Genomic DNA, 16674 nt, shown 5'->3' with positions numbered 1-16674 from the left:
TCATAATAATAATAATGGTGGTGATAAGGCGTTGAACTGGCAGAAACGTTAGCTCGCTGGGCGAAATGTTTAGCACTATTTCACCTGTTGCTATGTTCTGAGTTCAAATTCTGCTGAAGTTGACTTTGCCTTTCATCCTTTTGGGTTTGATCAATTAAGTACCAGTTGCGCACTGGGGTCGATCTAATTGCCTAGCCCCTCCCCACAAAAATTTCAGGCCTTGTGCCTAGAGTAGAAAAGAATAATGGTGGTGATGATGATATTTTTTTGTCTCCAGTGCTCAGGTGTGCTACAGAATTGTGCATAAATGTAGAAAATTATATTGAAGTGTGTATGGAATGATTTGTGAGAATATTTTCCAAATTGTTGATAAACTGGCACCGGGGACGAAGCAAGTGTGGTGCCTTTGCTTGATTCTGCTACTGTTATTCCAAGAGATCACAAGCTATAGAGGCAATGGTTACAGCTTTGTTTATAAGAGAAATCAGCTCATTTGCATTTTGGCGTTTATATATTAGCATCGTAACAGTATAAGAAATAAAAAGGAATGTTTAATATCACGAAGTGTATTTTCATGTTTAAAACCGAATCTTGAAGAAGGAATCCCGAACATATAGCACAAGTTTTTGGGGGCCATTAAAGGGACAGATTTAGGTTCATCTGTAGTTTCCATTTGTTGGTGTAATGGTAATTATGTAAGGAATTAATTATATTGGAAGGTGATTAATTTTAAGAGGTAAACTATGTAAGGAATTAATTATATTGGAAGGTAAACTATGTAAGGAGATAATTGTGTATGAAAATCTATTTTGTTGTAAACTTTACAGTTGATTTGTTTGTTGTTTTATGTATTGTGTTGTTATTGTCTCTTGCCAGCTTTATTAGCGCTACAACTGTTTGAAGATTGAGCAGTAACATTATAAAAGCACAATAGATTTAAAGTTCATTGATTATTGAAGGCTGATCAATATTAGTAACTGAATTTCAGGTGATGAGCTACCAGAATCATTAGTAGGCCGAGCAAAATGCTTCCCGGTATTTTGTCTGTCTTTGTGTTCTGAGTTCAAATGCAGTTGGGGTTCACTTTACTTTCCATCCTTTCGGGGTCCATGTAATTGACTTATCCCCTTCCCCAAAACTGCTGGCCTTGATGCCAAAATTTGAAACTGATATTAGAAATTCAACTCTAGTGGAGACAACAAGATAGAAATCAGAGTGATTGGTGAAATATAACAACAATATTTAGTAACTTTTTAGTTTTGTGAAGTCTCTAGGGACTCCATGATAAATGCTTAAGGGCTTTAAGGATGCTTTCTTTTTTTCTTGTTTTTGTCCCTCCCGATATTAAAGTCAAGAGCCAGAACAATGAGAAGCTGCTCTTACTACACCTGTATCAAATAGTTTCTGCCAGGTAATGCTCGGCTGTACTGGAACAAATATTTGTTACACAAAACGTATCGGTTTATAATATTGGGAACAAACTTTCTGTAATTTGTTGATTGGTGATACAGCAGTGGCATGTATTAATCATTTGGGATAACATTTGGTGACACAGGGATATCACTGGGCAAAATGTTTGTTGGGAACACATCTTCATATTTGATGTTGATTGGTAATACAAGGATAACTTTTCCTTTTGTGTAAAATTGGTGGGCAAAACAGGGATAACATTTTCTTCTCTCTAATATTGATTGGCAACTGATGGTTAACCCATCCTCCAAAAAAAAAAATGGTGATTTGTAACACAGAAATAACACTGCCTCCTATCTAATGCTGATTGGCAACAGGGATAACTCTTCCTCATGTCAAATTTTGGTTGGTAACATAGGGATAATGCTTCCTCCTATCAAAAATGGTTTTTATTGGTGACGGGAATAAGATTTCCTGCCAAGCGTTGATTGACAACACAGGGATAATGCTTCCTGCCAAATGTCGGTAAAAGACACTTTTTGCTTTTTTATTTCATTTTTTTTTTTCAATGAAAAAACTTTTTTTGGCGTGTCTGTGTATATATTTTTAAATTCTCATCTGTCTGCTCTAAAAGTAGAGTATATTTGTTGGAGTGATGACGACGACGACGACATTTTAGAATGAGACGGATGAGAGGAAGCTGGCAGGGATCAAGGCAGGGATGGGAATTCATGTCAGCTCAGTGTGTACGTCAGCGTCAGTGCATATCTCGATGCATGCACAAACGTTTGTGAGTGTGTGTGTGTCTGGTTGTCAATGCCTCTTTCTATACTTTTTGTATAGGTCACCCAGTCTGTATTAATTCTTAATCCCCACCTCTCTCTCTCCAAGTATTTATGTACATCTGTCAATATGTAAATACAGACACACACATGCAGAAGAACATGTTTGATGTCAATTTGTGTAGAAATAAACTTTCAAAAAAATAATTTTAAAATTTGCTTTTTTTCCTTGTTTTCTGTTTCTGTTGTTATTAATACCAGTCATACATTGAGGTCATTTTAATTGACTACACCAATTTTCTAAAGTATACAGTTTCAGACCATGAGAAAAAACAAGAAGGTCAATGCAAAAAGTGGATTTAGAAGATAAAGGGTGAATAAACAGAAAACAAAAAGGCAAGAAAAGAACATTAAGGTTACATCCCCTTTGATTGTAGAAATTGTGATTAAGCTAATAAATGGAGAGGAGTTGAAAGTCCATGAGACAGCTACTCAATCCAGAGAGGATGGTGTCCTCCAGTTTGACAAAAGAAATTTGTCCATATGCTTTCACTATACTAATTTCAGATCCAAAATTTTCAGCAAATATGAGCATATGGACAAATTGCTTGGAGACACAAGGTATGTTATAAAAATCTGCCGAACCATATGTCTCAATGGCAAGAAACTATTGGTAGCTTTTATTTCAATATGGTGTACATTAAATGGTATATGTGTGTGTGTGTGTGCTGGTGCCACAAAAAGTACCCAGTACACTGCAAAGTGGTTGGTATTAGAAAAAGCATCCAGCCGTAGAAGCCATGTCAAAGCAGACAATGGAATCTGTTGTGGTTGTCCAGCTTGCATTGCTCCTGTCAAACCGTCCAACCCATGCCAGCATAGAAAACAGATGTTAAATGATGATTTTGATGATACAGTATTTTTAATAAAAATATAAAGAAACTTATGTATTGAGTTTGTGGCTGTTTATTCAACCAACCTATATCTGTATGTGTGTGTGTCTGTGTTATATGTAGCTGTAGTGGTGGTTATAGTGACTAATGATGGTGGTGGTGGTGATGATAATATGTTTATTGGTACATTTTGATGTCTGTTGTCAGTGAAGTTGGTGCCAATGCTGCTGACATTAGTTTCCTGTCATCCATAGTGTCACTTGGCATAAATTCTTTGTTTACTCCACCACCCCTTTCGCTGTTTTACTGTTGGTGCCACCAGTGAGCAGATCTCTGGAAAATAGAGGAAACTGTCAAAAAGATGAATACTGTGATTGGTTTAATTCATTGATTATTCATCAATAGCAGTGCTATTGATGAATAATTTGTTAGCTTGCAGCTCCTGGTTCAGTTCCTGCGACAACAGGAACTACTTGTGAATGGCAGAATCTTTCCAGAGGAAAGAAACCTCTTTAGGGAAACCAAAGCTAAACATCTGCCCTTGCAGAGCTTTGTTTGTAGTTCAGTTATAGCAAGGGCCAAAACTACCTGCTAAGCATAATAATAATAATAATATTATTATTATTATTATTATTATTATCATTATTATTATTAAGGTGGTGAGCTGCTAGAATCGTTAGCATGCCGGGTGGAATGCTTAGCAGTATTTCGACCATCTTTACATTCTGAGTTCAAATTCTGACAAGGTCAACTTTTTCCTTTCATACTTTCAGGGTCGATAAATTAAGTACCAGTACTGGGGTCGAATTAATCAACTAGCTCCCTCTCCCAAAATTTCAGGCCTTTTGCCTGTAGTAGAAAGGATTATTATTATTATTATTATTATTATTATTGTTATTATTATTCGCCTGTCCTTACTTTCTGAGTTCAAATTTTGCTGAGGTCAACTTTGCCTTTCATCATTTCGGGGTTGAGGAAATAGGTACCAGTTACATACTGGTGTCGATGTAATTGACTTGCCCCCACTCCCTTCACCAAAGTTTCAGGCCTTGTGCCTAGAGGAGAAAGGATTATTATTAGGTATAAGAATAAGTTGAAACAATCACTGAAATCCCTACAGCTTAGTTTGACATCCTGGGGGAAAGTTATTGCCTAGATTGATCTGAGTGGCAGAAAAGGTGTCATGATGCATCTAAGCAATTTCAGTTGAAGAAACAGAACAGTGAAGGAATTCTATCCTGCAAATCAACAGACACATTTGTCCAGTCCCAAGTCATCAGTTATTGTGACTTCATAGCAAACTCTATCCGTATTTGGACTCCAGTTACACTCAGGCATCAATCATAAGCAGATATAGTTTCTTTTATTTTCAATCCTATTTTTTAAAGAAATCCTTTCCTTCAAACACTCATACATTGAAATTAATAGAAGTGAGCATTGTTACATACAGTGGTCACACGAAATACAACTCATCAGGAAAAAATAAAAAGAAGGAAGAGAAAGAGGCAATAAGCCAAGTAAAGAGAGGTAGCAATGAAAGTTAAAAGTGCTTGTAGAATATCCCAAAATAAATCATGAAAAGACAGAAAAGCAAATATTACATAAAAGAGTCAAAAAGAGGAGGAAAAGCTGCCAAAGCTCATCAGAAATAGTGTTGGTGATTATAAGGAAGCATGGAGCTTTTGAAGGATGAAGTGTCCTGACAGTCAACAACTGATGTGTGGAGTTAATTCCATGCTTTAACAATTCTGGGTGTAAAAAAAAAATTTAAAGGTCTTTGAAAGTCATGGATACTGTGCTATTTTTTGGTTTATAAGCATGTCCATGAGTGGTAGAAGTATTGAAGTGAAAAAGGTGGCTATATGTGCCCTTGGAAAAATGATGGATTGTCTTGGAGACTTCTACCCAGCCAGCTGCTCAATGTTGAAACTTTAATGTGTCTATTCTGATGGATTAGATTCTGCCATTTTTTAAATGTTTCTGGGATAAACACATGGATCATAAGGATCTTTGTCAGGTGAGAAATGGCACACACCAAATAATTGAATAACCACTTCTTAAATACTCTTTAAATTAAACAAAAAACAAAATATCAAGTAGAAGAGAGACTCTTTCTGGTCAGTTGGCCTGTTAAAAATAGCAGCCAACTCTCCCTCAAATCATATCCTATTCTTTTTAGAAAATGCAGTCCTAGATATGCTTGAAATATAGAGCTGGGCAATGACTGGAATGCTTTTGATCATAGATTTGTTGGATAAAGACTGACCAGGGGCTAAACGACAACAACAACATGTCTTGAGCCAAGAAGAAAACCATTACATGGTTATTCATTTGGCAAGAAATAGCAGTTATACCTCCCTCAAACTATATATGCTGTAGTATTAAAAAAGGAAGGGCTCTGGATAGTGTAGTCTGAAACAAAAAGGACAGGATGGTTATGATTGAAATGCTTTTGATCATAGGAATGCTCAGCCAGTCAGTGCTGGGGTTAAGTATCCAAAACGTCCATAAAGTATCAGTGACAATATACTTACGCTCTTCGACAACTGGCACAACATGCGTCCCTGATGTCATCCCTGGCACATGCCTTCTTGCCATACATTACAACAAACTTGGAGCACCTTAGATTATTAATTTCAACATATTCGTCATCCTCGCAGGAATCAGTTGGAGCTGGTTCTCTTGCTGGATCATTCTGCAGCTCTGACAGAAAATGGGAAAAACAAAAATCTTCAGGAATAAAATAACAAAATAACGAAGATGGAGAGCTTCTAAGAATGTGAAGAAGAAAAAGTTTAATAACTTTTATATATTTCAGGGACAAAGAAAAAACCCCATCGCTAGAAGTTAACAAAAAGGAAATGCAAGTCCATACGGAATGGGCCATGATGGTTGGTCAACGTGGTTGATACCATACAAGACTAACAGATCCTGGCTGTTTTTCCTTCTGATGATGGATCTTTTGAGGCCTGAAATATATATTTAAAAGGTTATTGAAGCTTTCTATCTTCATTATTTTGTTATTTTATTGAATTATCAAGATTATTCAGGCTTTTTTTCTATTGAAGAAGGCATCATCATCATCATCATCATCCTTGTTTAACATCTGTTTCCATGCCGGCATGGGTTGGACGGTTTGACTGGGGACTGGCAAGCCAAATGGCTGCACCAGACTCCAATCCGATCTGGCAAGTTTCTACAGCTGGATGCCCTTCCTAACACCAACCACTTTGAGAGTGTAGTGGGTGCTTTTTACGTGCCACTGACACAGGAGCCAGTCAGGCGGCACTGGCAACGACCACACTTGAATGGTGCTTTTTATGTGCCACTGGCAGTAGGTAGTAATAGACAGATTTGTTATTTGGAAGTCAAAGACATACAATAACTTATATGACAAACACCTATGTATATTTAACTGCCCCCACCCCTTCCCTATATAGCTAAAGGATATCACTACATAGAATCTAAGATATCCCAATGTATACCAGATATCAAAATGATATTCATTATATAATCAATTTGAGGAATAGCCATATTCAAAGGACCCTCAAAGCTAGACATTTTAAGGGGTGCTTAGAAGTTTTGGTCATCTAAATCATCTTAGGACTGCAGTCCAACGATGGGTTAGCTGACTGAAACATTGGACTCTGTCAACAACATTCTTCACACACACACACACACACACACACATTTACAATGGTTTTCATTCAGTTTCTGTTTACCAAATCTCACTAGACTTTGGTTGACTCAGGAAGTACAAGGCCCAATTTGTTGTGCAATGAGATTGAATCCAAGGCCACACATTTAAGAAGCAGCAAGTTCCTTAACTATCTAGTCTGAATTGTTATCCTAAACTTTGATTTTTGACTGTTTTTCTTAATCTTCCCAAAGACAACCGAATGTTTGTTTACCTTCACAAGATCTGCAGCAAACACGCTTTAATTTCTTGGTGCATTGAATCAGGCCATGATGCAGCAAGAACTGGCTGCAATTGAATTTTGACAAGATACGTACTGGGACATCTTTGCACAGATCCTCTTTTGTGAAATCTAAACAGAAAATAAACATTATTTACATTATTTACATTTGACGGATACATTTGTCTAAGAAAAAAATAAATAATAAAACAAGATGAGATGGTCCCAGCTGGAATTCCTTTCATCTGCTGATTAGGGATTCAACAACAACAACAACAACAAAGATTACCAATAATTCTTACCTTTGTTACATGAAGTACAGCATCGTCTGTAGAATTCTGTATTGTTACACATAAGAGGAGAGGCTAATTTACAGTTAACGAGATATGGAAGGTCTGGATAGGGACAATCATCTGCAATTAATAGAAAATTAATTATATTTGATAAAATAAATATGCTAAAGAAATTAATATTACATGTGTAATGCTTGTGTATGAACAGCTAAGCTACATGGTAGTGAGACATGGGCTGTGATTACTGAGGTTGTAATGGCTTGAAAGAAAGGAAAGCAGCTCTTTCTGCTGGATGAGTGATGCCAGGGTGCACATATGACAGAGTGTAAATGGCTTGAGAGAAGAATTGGGTGTAAGAGGCTTCAGATGTAGTGTGCAGGAGAGAGAAGAAGGCTGCATTAGTATGGTCATGTGATGTGTATGGAGAACAGCTGCATCAAGAAGTGCTGATCTCTAATTGTGGAGGGAACATGTGGAAGGGGTAAACCCAGAAAGACATGGGACGAAGTGGTGAGAAAGGCTCTTCAGATGTTGGGCCTCACTGAGGAAATAATGAGGACTGAGACTTATGGAGATGTACTGTGCTTGAGAAGATTCATCAAGCCAAGTAAAACCATGGCCATCCATCCATAGAGGCATGTCTCTTTGTCAGACGAGAGACCTTTGTCCTGCAGGCTCATAAGTGTTGATGCCATGTAAAAACACACCCAGTACACTCTGTAAAATGGTAGGCATTAGGAAGGACATTCAGCTGTAGAAACTGTGCCAGAATTGGTGCTTGGACAGCTTTTCAGCTGTCCAACTCCTGTCCAGCTGTCCAACTCATGCCTGCACGGAAAACAGATGCTAAATCATGATGATGATGATGATGATGTATAATGTTATAGGATAGAAGAATCAGCATTATCCAAGACCTGCCATGGTTCTTACTGAACTAGTAAACGTCAAATGTCTTCACTAAGAAACATCAAACATCATTGGAGACTGTATGAAACCTGTAGCATTCCATCTGAATGATTCTGCCAGCAGCAAATGTTATTGACAAGCAACCCAATCGGTAAGTCTTTCTGTGAGACAAAGGAGATAACCTGAATAGAAGACTCCAGCTGGGACTTGTCAGATGTAACCATCAATGTTGTCATCGTTTCTGATTTCAAAAGTGAGTCTCCAAAGCCATTCTATTGATGGTTCTTCAATTTGACAAAATATTTGTCACTATATAGACATTATAACACAGACTTTGGTCAGCTCAAGACTATAAGAAAATATAGTTGCCCAAGGTGCCACACAGTGGCACTGAATCTGGAACCATGTGGTTGGTAAGCAAGCTACTTACAACACAGCCATGCATATGCCAATATACAGCCACACCCATATATATATATATAGAGAGAGAGAGAGAGAGCCTGGTGCAGCCTCCTGGCTTGCCACTCCCCAGTCAAACTGTCCAACCCATACCAGCATGGAAAACGGATGTTAAACGACAACAACAACAATGATGATGATGATGATGATGATGATGATATATATATGCACACACATTCGTGTGTGTATATCCTCGTCAAGCCAAGTGAAATCATAGTTGTGGCTGATGCCGGTATCATGTAACTGGCACCCGTGCTGGTGGCATGCAAAAAGCACCCATTACACTCTTGGAGTGGTTGGCATTAGGAAAGGCATCAAGCCGTAGAAATTGTACTGAATCAGATTGGAACCTGGAGCAGCTCCCCAACTTAACAGTTTCAGTCAAACCATCCAACCCATGCCAGCATGGAAAACAGACGTTAATGATGATGATGATGATGATGATGATGATGATGATGATGATGATGATGATGATGATGATGATGATGATGATGATGATGATGATGATGATGATGATGATGATGATGATGATGACATAACACACACACACATGCACATAGCTGTGTGTGTGTGTGTGTGTGTGTGTGTGTGTGTGTGTGTGTGTGTGTGTGTGTGTGTGTGTGTGTGTTGCAAAAATGAAACTTGGTCATATTTACAGTAGAATAGATCAACAACATGATAGTCATGGAAAGATTTCACTCACCTGCAACTAATTGTTGTGATATATTTGCCAAACAGTTTCCAAAATAACAACCCTGAAATATTTTAAGATAAAACAGAAAGTCAATGATTGGTTGCCATGGCAAAATATCTTTCAATTATTATTATTATTATTATTATTATTATTATTATTTTTTTTTTTTTTTTATGACTTTGGCAAAATATTTAGAAGAATAAAAACAGTAGAAATATAAGTCCAAATGCTAGTGCTGTTTGCTTAAAATGCTTGTTTTTCAACCACATGGTTCTGGGTTCAGTCCCACTGTGTGGCACCTTGGGTAGGTGTCTTTTACTATAGTCCTGGGCCAGCCATAGCCTTGCGAGTGGATTTGGTAGACAGAAACTGAAAGAAGCCCGTCGTATGTGTGTGCCTTTGTGCTTGTCCTCACCACTACCACCACGACTTGACAAGGTGTTGGTTCGTTTATATTCCGATAACAACGTGGTTCAGCAAAAGGATACTGATAAAATAAGTACCAAACTTTAAAAGAATAAGTACAGGACTTGATTTGTTTGACTAAACACTTTAAGTTGATGCTCCAGCATGGCACGATCCAGTGACTGAAGTAGAAAAATAAAAAAAAATGAATATATATATATATATATATATATATATATATATATACTTTTCTACTCTAGGCACAGGGCCCCAAATTTCTTGGGAGAGGGGGCTAGTTGATTAGATCGACTCCAGTACACAGCTGGTATTTAATTTATTGACCCTGAAAGGAGAAAGGACAAAAGGCAAAAGGCAAAGTCGATGTCTGCGGAATTTGAACTCGGGACGTAAAAACAGACAAAATACTGTTAAGCGTTTCTGCCAGCTCGCTACCTTATACATATATATATATATATATGTGTGTGTGTGTGTGTGTGTGTGTGTGTGTGTATCATTATTATCATCACCATCATCCTTAGTGTTTTATTCTGCTTTCCATGCTGGCATGGGTCAGTTTTTATTCAAAGTTACTGTCTTCCTAAATAGGTTGTACTTTCCAGTACAGAGAGTACTGGGTAGGTTTTATGATGGTACCAGCGCTAAGTAAGTGTCCATGCCCTTAACGCCACCATCATTTCGTAGATATTTCTCCCCAACACCAATCTTTCTTTAACAAACTGACCAGCAACCTGGAATACCTTGTGCCTCTCATCCAAATATTGTCAAAAATATTAAAACTCTGATTTTCTGCTTTTCTCTGTAACTAAGTATATCTGATCCTTATCATCTCTTCTAGTCACTTGGCATTGCTCTTTACTGCTCCCTTTCTCACTGTCTTTCCTAGCTTGTCTCTTTGTTTTTATGTGGCCCCAAGAAGTTGAAAGTTGATCTCAGCATGATTTGAACTCAGAATGTAAAGAGCCAGAGGAAATACCAACAGACATTTTGTCTCTGATACTTTAGTGATTCTGCTAGCTATCCACTTCATAATAATAAAAGATGGGCTACAGCAAATATTCTGCTCAGTACCTCAGATTTGCTTGTCAGTTGTTTGACTTTAACCAGTTGAGCATATCCCTTTGTGGCTGATGATATGTGCATCTCTGATCACGAGCAGAAGTAGTGGGGGAGCATCATAGTCATGTGTTGAGAGGAATTGAATGATTCACCACTGGAAACATGTGTGTTTCATTCATCATCCTTAAACAACCCTTATTCAGGGACCTTTTGAGCAGGATGGGTTACTTGAACTGAAGAAAATTCTAAATAGGCCTCACCTGCAAGGTCATGCACTGTTTATCTTGATACAAGATAACCATGTCACGTACATATGATTGTGGTACATGTACCTAGTGTACCCTTATCAAACAGGTATATTGGGCTTCATATATTTGTACCCCAGTGTCACTTTAATGGCCTACAGTGCTCTCTCACTCAATAATAATCCTTTCTACTATAGGCACAAGGCCTGAAATTTGGGGGAAGGGGATAAACAATAATATCGACCTCAGTCCTGAAATGATAGGTATTTCATCAACCCTGGAAGGACGAAAGGCAAAGTTGACTTTGGTGGAATTTGAAATCAGAATGTAGCAGTAGACGAAATACAGCTAAGCATTTCGTCCTGCGTATTAACAATTCTGCCAGCTCACCACCTTCTCTCACTCAATAATAATAATAATAACAACAATGATGATGATTTCTTTGAAGAAAGAAAAATTGCTTCTTACTTAGGCATAGGGCCAGGAAAATTTTAGGGGTTGGGGGTTACTCAATATCATTCCCCTACCCCACCCAACTTGACTGGCAATTTATTTTATCAACCCTGGGAATATTAAATGCATAATAGACCTCAGCAGGATTTGAACTCAGAATAGAAAGAGTCTGAGAAAGTATCACAAAGCATTTTTTGTTTCCTGATGTAATGATTCGTGCAAGCTTGGTACCTGACAACAACAACCTACCTTTTGATGTCCACAGGGTGTGCCGATTGCTGCTCTTAACCCACTTTCAGTTACACACTTACTGGTTGAAGGGACGTAGCACATCATTTTGTAACAGATCTGTGATGGATAGGCAGGAGGCTGCAAGAAACGAATCATAAAAGGATAGAAAAGAAGGGAAGAATAAGAAAATATTAAAAGGAAAGAAAAAAAAAATTGATTCCCAAACCAAATGCGTGTGTGTGTGTGTGTGTGTGTGTGTGTGTGTGTGTGTGTGTGTGTGTGTGTGTGTGTGTGTGTGTGTTAAAACAGACAGCAAACAAGTATTCAATACTTTACAGAAGATGTGGAGGAAGGATGAGTGACCGGTTCTGACTATTCACTGCTGTTCAGTGGGTGAAAATATTGAGAAGAGGAGAATAACTTACACACATGAATGAATCGGGTCCATAAATCTGTCTACATTGGTCGTGGACATTGTGTACTTCTCCTGGTAATGTTTCCATACTGCCTGAGAAATCGGTTGAATTGTTGATGAAAGCTTCATTGTTGAGGCAATTCGTTCCACTGCAGAAGAGAAAAAAAATCATATAAACTTAAAATATATTTAAGTATCTGTTTATGTGTATATACCTGTGTGTATATGTGTGTGTGTGTGTGTGTGTGTGTGTGTATCATTGTTAGTCTGTATGTTGACTACACTAATTCACAGAAACATACAGATAACAATGAAGTCTTTATATTTTTGTAGTGAATCCAGGGGTAAGTTAACTTAGCAGAGTTGACCCCTGTACTGTATATTCCTAAAGACATTTGAACTCAAATCAGTATTCTGACAAAACACTCTTCAGTTTTACGTTGCTGCTACAGCTAGTGGTAGCAGTCCTGTCTATTTTGTGGTACCTGCTTACAGCTAGGTGGTATGAGCCATTTCAGATCTAAGCATTTTGACCACTGATATATCACAGTGCTAATGGCATGATATAAACTATGAATCTCTTAGCAATAGGTCGATCAGTAACCTCTCCACGTGTCCATCAGAATTATCTTAATAAGGATAAAACATTCATAAGAAAATTTACTCAGCAAACATACCTACCTTTCATCTAAATCCTTCAAACTTTCTCTTAACTGCTGTACAGAACAGTCTGAAAACTTGAAGCCATAGCCCTTAGTGGTATTACTGAGTATCCCTATTGAAGGTGACATTATGTGGTGCCTCTCTGGAGGACAGTTCTTGGCCTTTCCTTCTCCATCGTGGTCAACAACACCTAAACTGAAAAAGGAGATTGATATCAAACATATTAGAACCATTTGTTAGACTCCAACTAAATATTGAAGTTATTTAAAATTTGTTATAATGTCAGATGGTGTGATGTGGTAAATTACTGTACAGTAGAGTTTAGTGAGGAAACATATGAAGTAGAGTGTTGTGAGATTATATGGTACAAAACAAAAACATATGTTGGTGTAATGTGACTTACTTGTGAGCCAGTTCATGTGCTGCTGTTCCACCAGATGTATATGCCCCATGATCAACCACCAGAGAAACGTGTTTGGTTGTACAGATACCTGATGCATATGTGGTTCCTGGAAACAACAGAAGGTTAATAGAATTCAAACTGTATATCTAGTGAATTGTGCAAACGAGAAATAGAAATATTTAGAGCAAGTGGCAATTGTTATAATCCACATGACTTATGTATTTCACAACCTACTATCATCCTTATTTACATTCACTTTCCATGCTGGCATGGATTGGATGGGTCTTCACAGTCTGAGTCATCTCTTGTTGGAAATCTGCTCTTTCCATAAACAGCTCAAACACATTTGGCCCCGTTTCTATCATTAGATGTTCTTCCTATTGTCAACCACTTTACAGAGTATACTTGGTATATATTTTTTTGTGGCCCCCAATACTAGATAGGCTGAGTAAAGGGACTTCAGAACCCTATACATTTTCTGTTCAAAAATTTGCCAACAGACAATTGAAACCTGGTGCAGCTCTTCGGCTTACCAGCTCTTGCTAGACCATCCAACCCATGGAAAAACAGACGTTAAATGATGATATGTGGTCAGTGGTGTCTGCCAAAGACGTAGAACAGCCGAGAACTGCATTTCTTATAGAGAAAAGTGGGCTCCCAGGAGAGATGAAAGTTTTTCTGCCAAGAGAACCTATGATCCATTTTAGCGCATCTGATTATTTGACCGTGTAATTTGGCACAATTGTTTAGGGGACAATTTGCACCTAAAAACTAACCAATCAGAATAATGGTTACAACCTGGTCTTTATAGATAAGTGTTTTCTGCTATGTCCAAACAACAACTATAAATCAAAGGGAGAGAGAATGATTTGCTTTCATTTTGTCAATCCGTTCTGCAACACATTCCATATAAAATGCTGTGACTGATTACACACCAACTTTCACATAGCATTCACCTTCTATTCTGCACCTTTAAAAATCTAACCTGATTATTATACTGCACTCCTAAAAATCTATCCAAACTGTCTGACCCTACACACTATTCTCTTTCATATCTCATTCACTAAGACCTCACCTCTTCTTGAGCACTTCCCAATACTTGCCTAGATCTTTCCATTGTAACCCACTTTTCCTACCCACAGGCTTATGTTCAAACATCCTTGTTTCATCTCACACAACTGGGGACCCATTATGCAAGCATTGTGTGGTTTCCCAACCAGCTAGAAACAGTAGCTAAATTTCCTCCAAACTCCACCCTAGTTTCTTCCAATCTGGAAGGACACATTCAACAATATATTGCAATGTTGGTCTCTTGAGTCCAAGATAGATGCTTCTGCAGTTTCTTGCTAAACAACCTGCATAGAATGATCTGTTTGTAGAAATCAAATGTTTGTGCTGCACATTATCTCACTCCCTCCATTAAATCGATGTTTACCTGAGCAGGGGCACAATGTGCCACACATCAGGTGTCGAAGTGACAGCAGAGCAATGCATGGTGAAATGTTTTGCTCAAAAACACAACACACTGCCTGATCTAGGAATCGAACCCATGATCTTGCGACTTTGACCACAACACCCTAATCACTAGACCATGCACCACCACACACTCCCCCCCCCCCACCATCACCATCACACACTGCATTACATTATTCTCCACCCTACCCCCATCTTGTGTCTAATCACAGTATGTTACACCCTCACCATAGCATGGAATTTTCACCTTGGCAGAAAACATAAAAACTTACCAAGAATTCTCTTCCTTGGGTGGAAGGCATCATAACTGGAAGATGAAAAAAACAATAATTGCCAGATTAAAACATTTTGCAACAAACGCAGAGCAGACATATCAAAATTTTATGCCCCCCACTCCAACCCTGCTTTGATTGACTTTCTTTCATCCTTGAAACAGAGGAGAGCTAAGCATGCTGGGATAGAAAATCAACTGAAGTCTGGTCCATTATGGACTCTTTGCTGCCAACTGTGTTCATCATCTCTCTCTCTCTCTCTCTTGCTCATGAGTGTAAGTCTGCCATACAATTTTCCCTTGGTTGGATACTTTCAAATTCAGGATGCACCTTAGCCTGATATGAATTAGAAGTGAGTAGATGCGCAGGAGCAGTGCAAAAAAGTATTCTAACCTAAAACCTGTTCAAATATATTTGAGATGTATTTGAACCTGTAAAGACTTTCCACTGCAGATTGTTACAGAGAAAATATTCTTGCTGAAGACAAAAAGATGTTAAACACACCAAAGTCAGTTTAGAATGCCTGAGATTTGACTGGTGGATGCATTTCAAACTTGTTTATTTGATTCAACACCAAATACTGAAAGCAGCAGCTCAAAGACAATAAAAGCGGCAATGCTTCCTTTATTGCCATAACCCTTTAGCATTCACATTATTCGGTCAAATGTTAATATTTATTTATTCACATTGTTTTGAATTAATCACGCCTCATCTCATAGCTTCAAGCTTTCAACGATACGGTTGTTTATTTTTAGAATGACATTGTAGGGTAGGTTTGAAAGGTCAGATCTTGACCAACCTGAACAAAAACAAGAATGTTTGGGGCTGGATATGACTGGTTTAGATATTAAAGGGTTAAGTGATAAAGTTTTGCTCCATGACAAACTGCAGGGAAAAGCTTTCACAGATTCAAATATCTCACGAGCATGTTTTAACTGGTCCCCGGTTGGTACAACTCAGGGTTTAAGGTTCAGAGTTATTCAATGACCTTCGCATTATCTTTTATCCTTTACTTGTTTCAGTCATTGCACCGTGGCCATGCTGGGACACTGCCTTGAAGAATTTTTAATTGAATGGGTTGACTCCAGAACTAATTTATTTCTTTAAAGCCTGACCTTTATTCTGTCAATGTCTATTGATGGACTGCTAAGTTATGGGGACGAAAACACACCATCACCAGTTGTCAAGTGGTGGTGGGGGGATAAACACTGATACAAGGACACACACACACACACACACACACATGTATATACATGATGGGCTTCATTGAGCTTCCATCTACCAAATCTGTTCACAAGGCTTTGATTGGCCAAGGTCTATAGTAGAAGACATTTGCCCAAGGTGCCCTGCAGTGGGACTAAAGCGAGAACCATGTGGTTGGGAAGCAAGCTTCTTACCCACACAGCCATGCTTGTGCCCCTTGGAAATAAATAATGAATAAAAAAATAACAAGATGGTTGGTTGTTATATTACTTACTCTGTAAACATCATGGCATGGTCATAATTGGGATAATCCTTTTGAGATCCCAAGAACTGTTTTAGTCCATCTAATGCTGTTGTACCATTTAACTTGTAGGTGTTGTTGACACGTTTGAGGGAATTCGTTATGAATGGTGTACTGGAAGCATTCTGGTTTAGAAACAAAAGAGGACGACACTGGAAATATTTATGGTGATGATGATG

General features: G+C 38.1%; 1 protein-coding gene across 3 annotated transcripts in view; it reads right to left on the bottom strand.

The window, feature by feature from the left end:
- Positions 1-2396: 2396 nt before the first annotated feature.
- The window catches only part of LOC106868197 (A disintegrin and metalloproteinase with thrombospondin motifs 17), a 52319-nt gene continuing 38041 nt past the window's right edge, over positions 2397-16674 (bottom strand). For all 3 annotated transcript variants that reach the window (XM_089358516.1, XM_089358515.1, XM_089358517.1), the window contains 11 exons: positions 16469-16620; positions 14992-15026; positions 13247-13352; positions 12862-13038; positions 12191-12329; positions 11784-11903; positions 9364-9415; positions 7305-7415; positions 6997-7134; positions 5620-5788; positions 2397-3418 (listed from right to left, as the gene is read on the bottom strand). In XM_089358516.1, the coding sequence (XP_089214642.1) occupies positions 3364-3418; positions 5620-5788; positions 6997-7134; positions 7305-7415; positions 9364-9415; positions 11784-11903; positions 12191-12329; positions 12862-13038; positions 13247-13352; positions 14992-15026; positions 16469-16620 (1254 nt within the window). In that variant the 3' untranslated portion in view covers positions 2397-3363. The remainder of the gene's footprint in view (positions 3419-5619; positions 5789-6996; positions 7135-7304; positions 7416-9363; positions 9416-11783; positions 11904-12190; positions 12330-12861; positions 13039-13246; positions 13353-14991; positions 15027-16468; positions 16621-16674) is intronic.

Source organism: Octopus bimaculoides, chromosome 10 (assembly GCF_046866305.1).
Source record: "Octopus bimaculoides isolate indiv1 chromosome 10, ASM4686630v1, whole genome shotgun sequence".
Lineage (NCBI taxonomy): Eukaryota > Metazoa > Mollusca > Cephalopoda > Octopoda > Octopodidae > Octopus > Octopus bimaculoides.
This window is presented reverse-complemented; position numbering and strand designations above follow the sequence as displayed.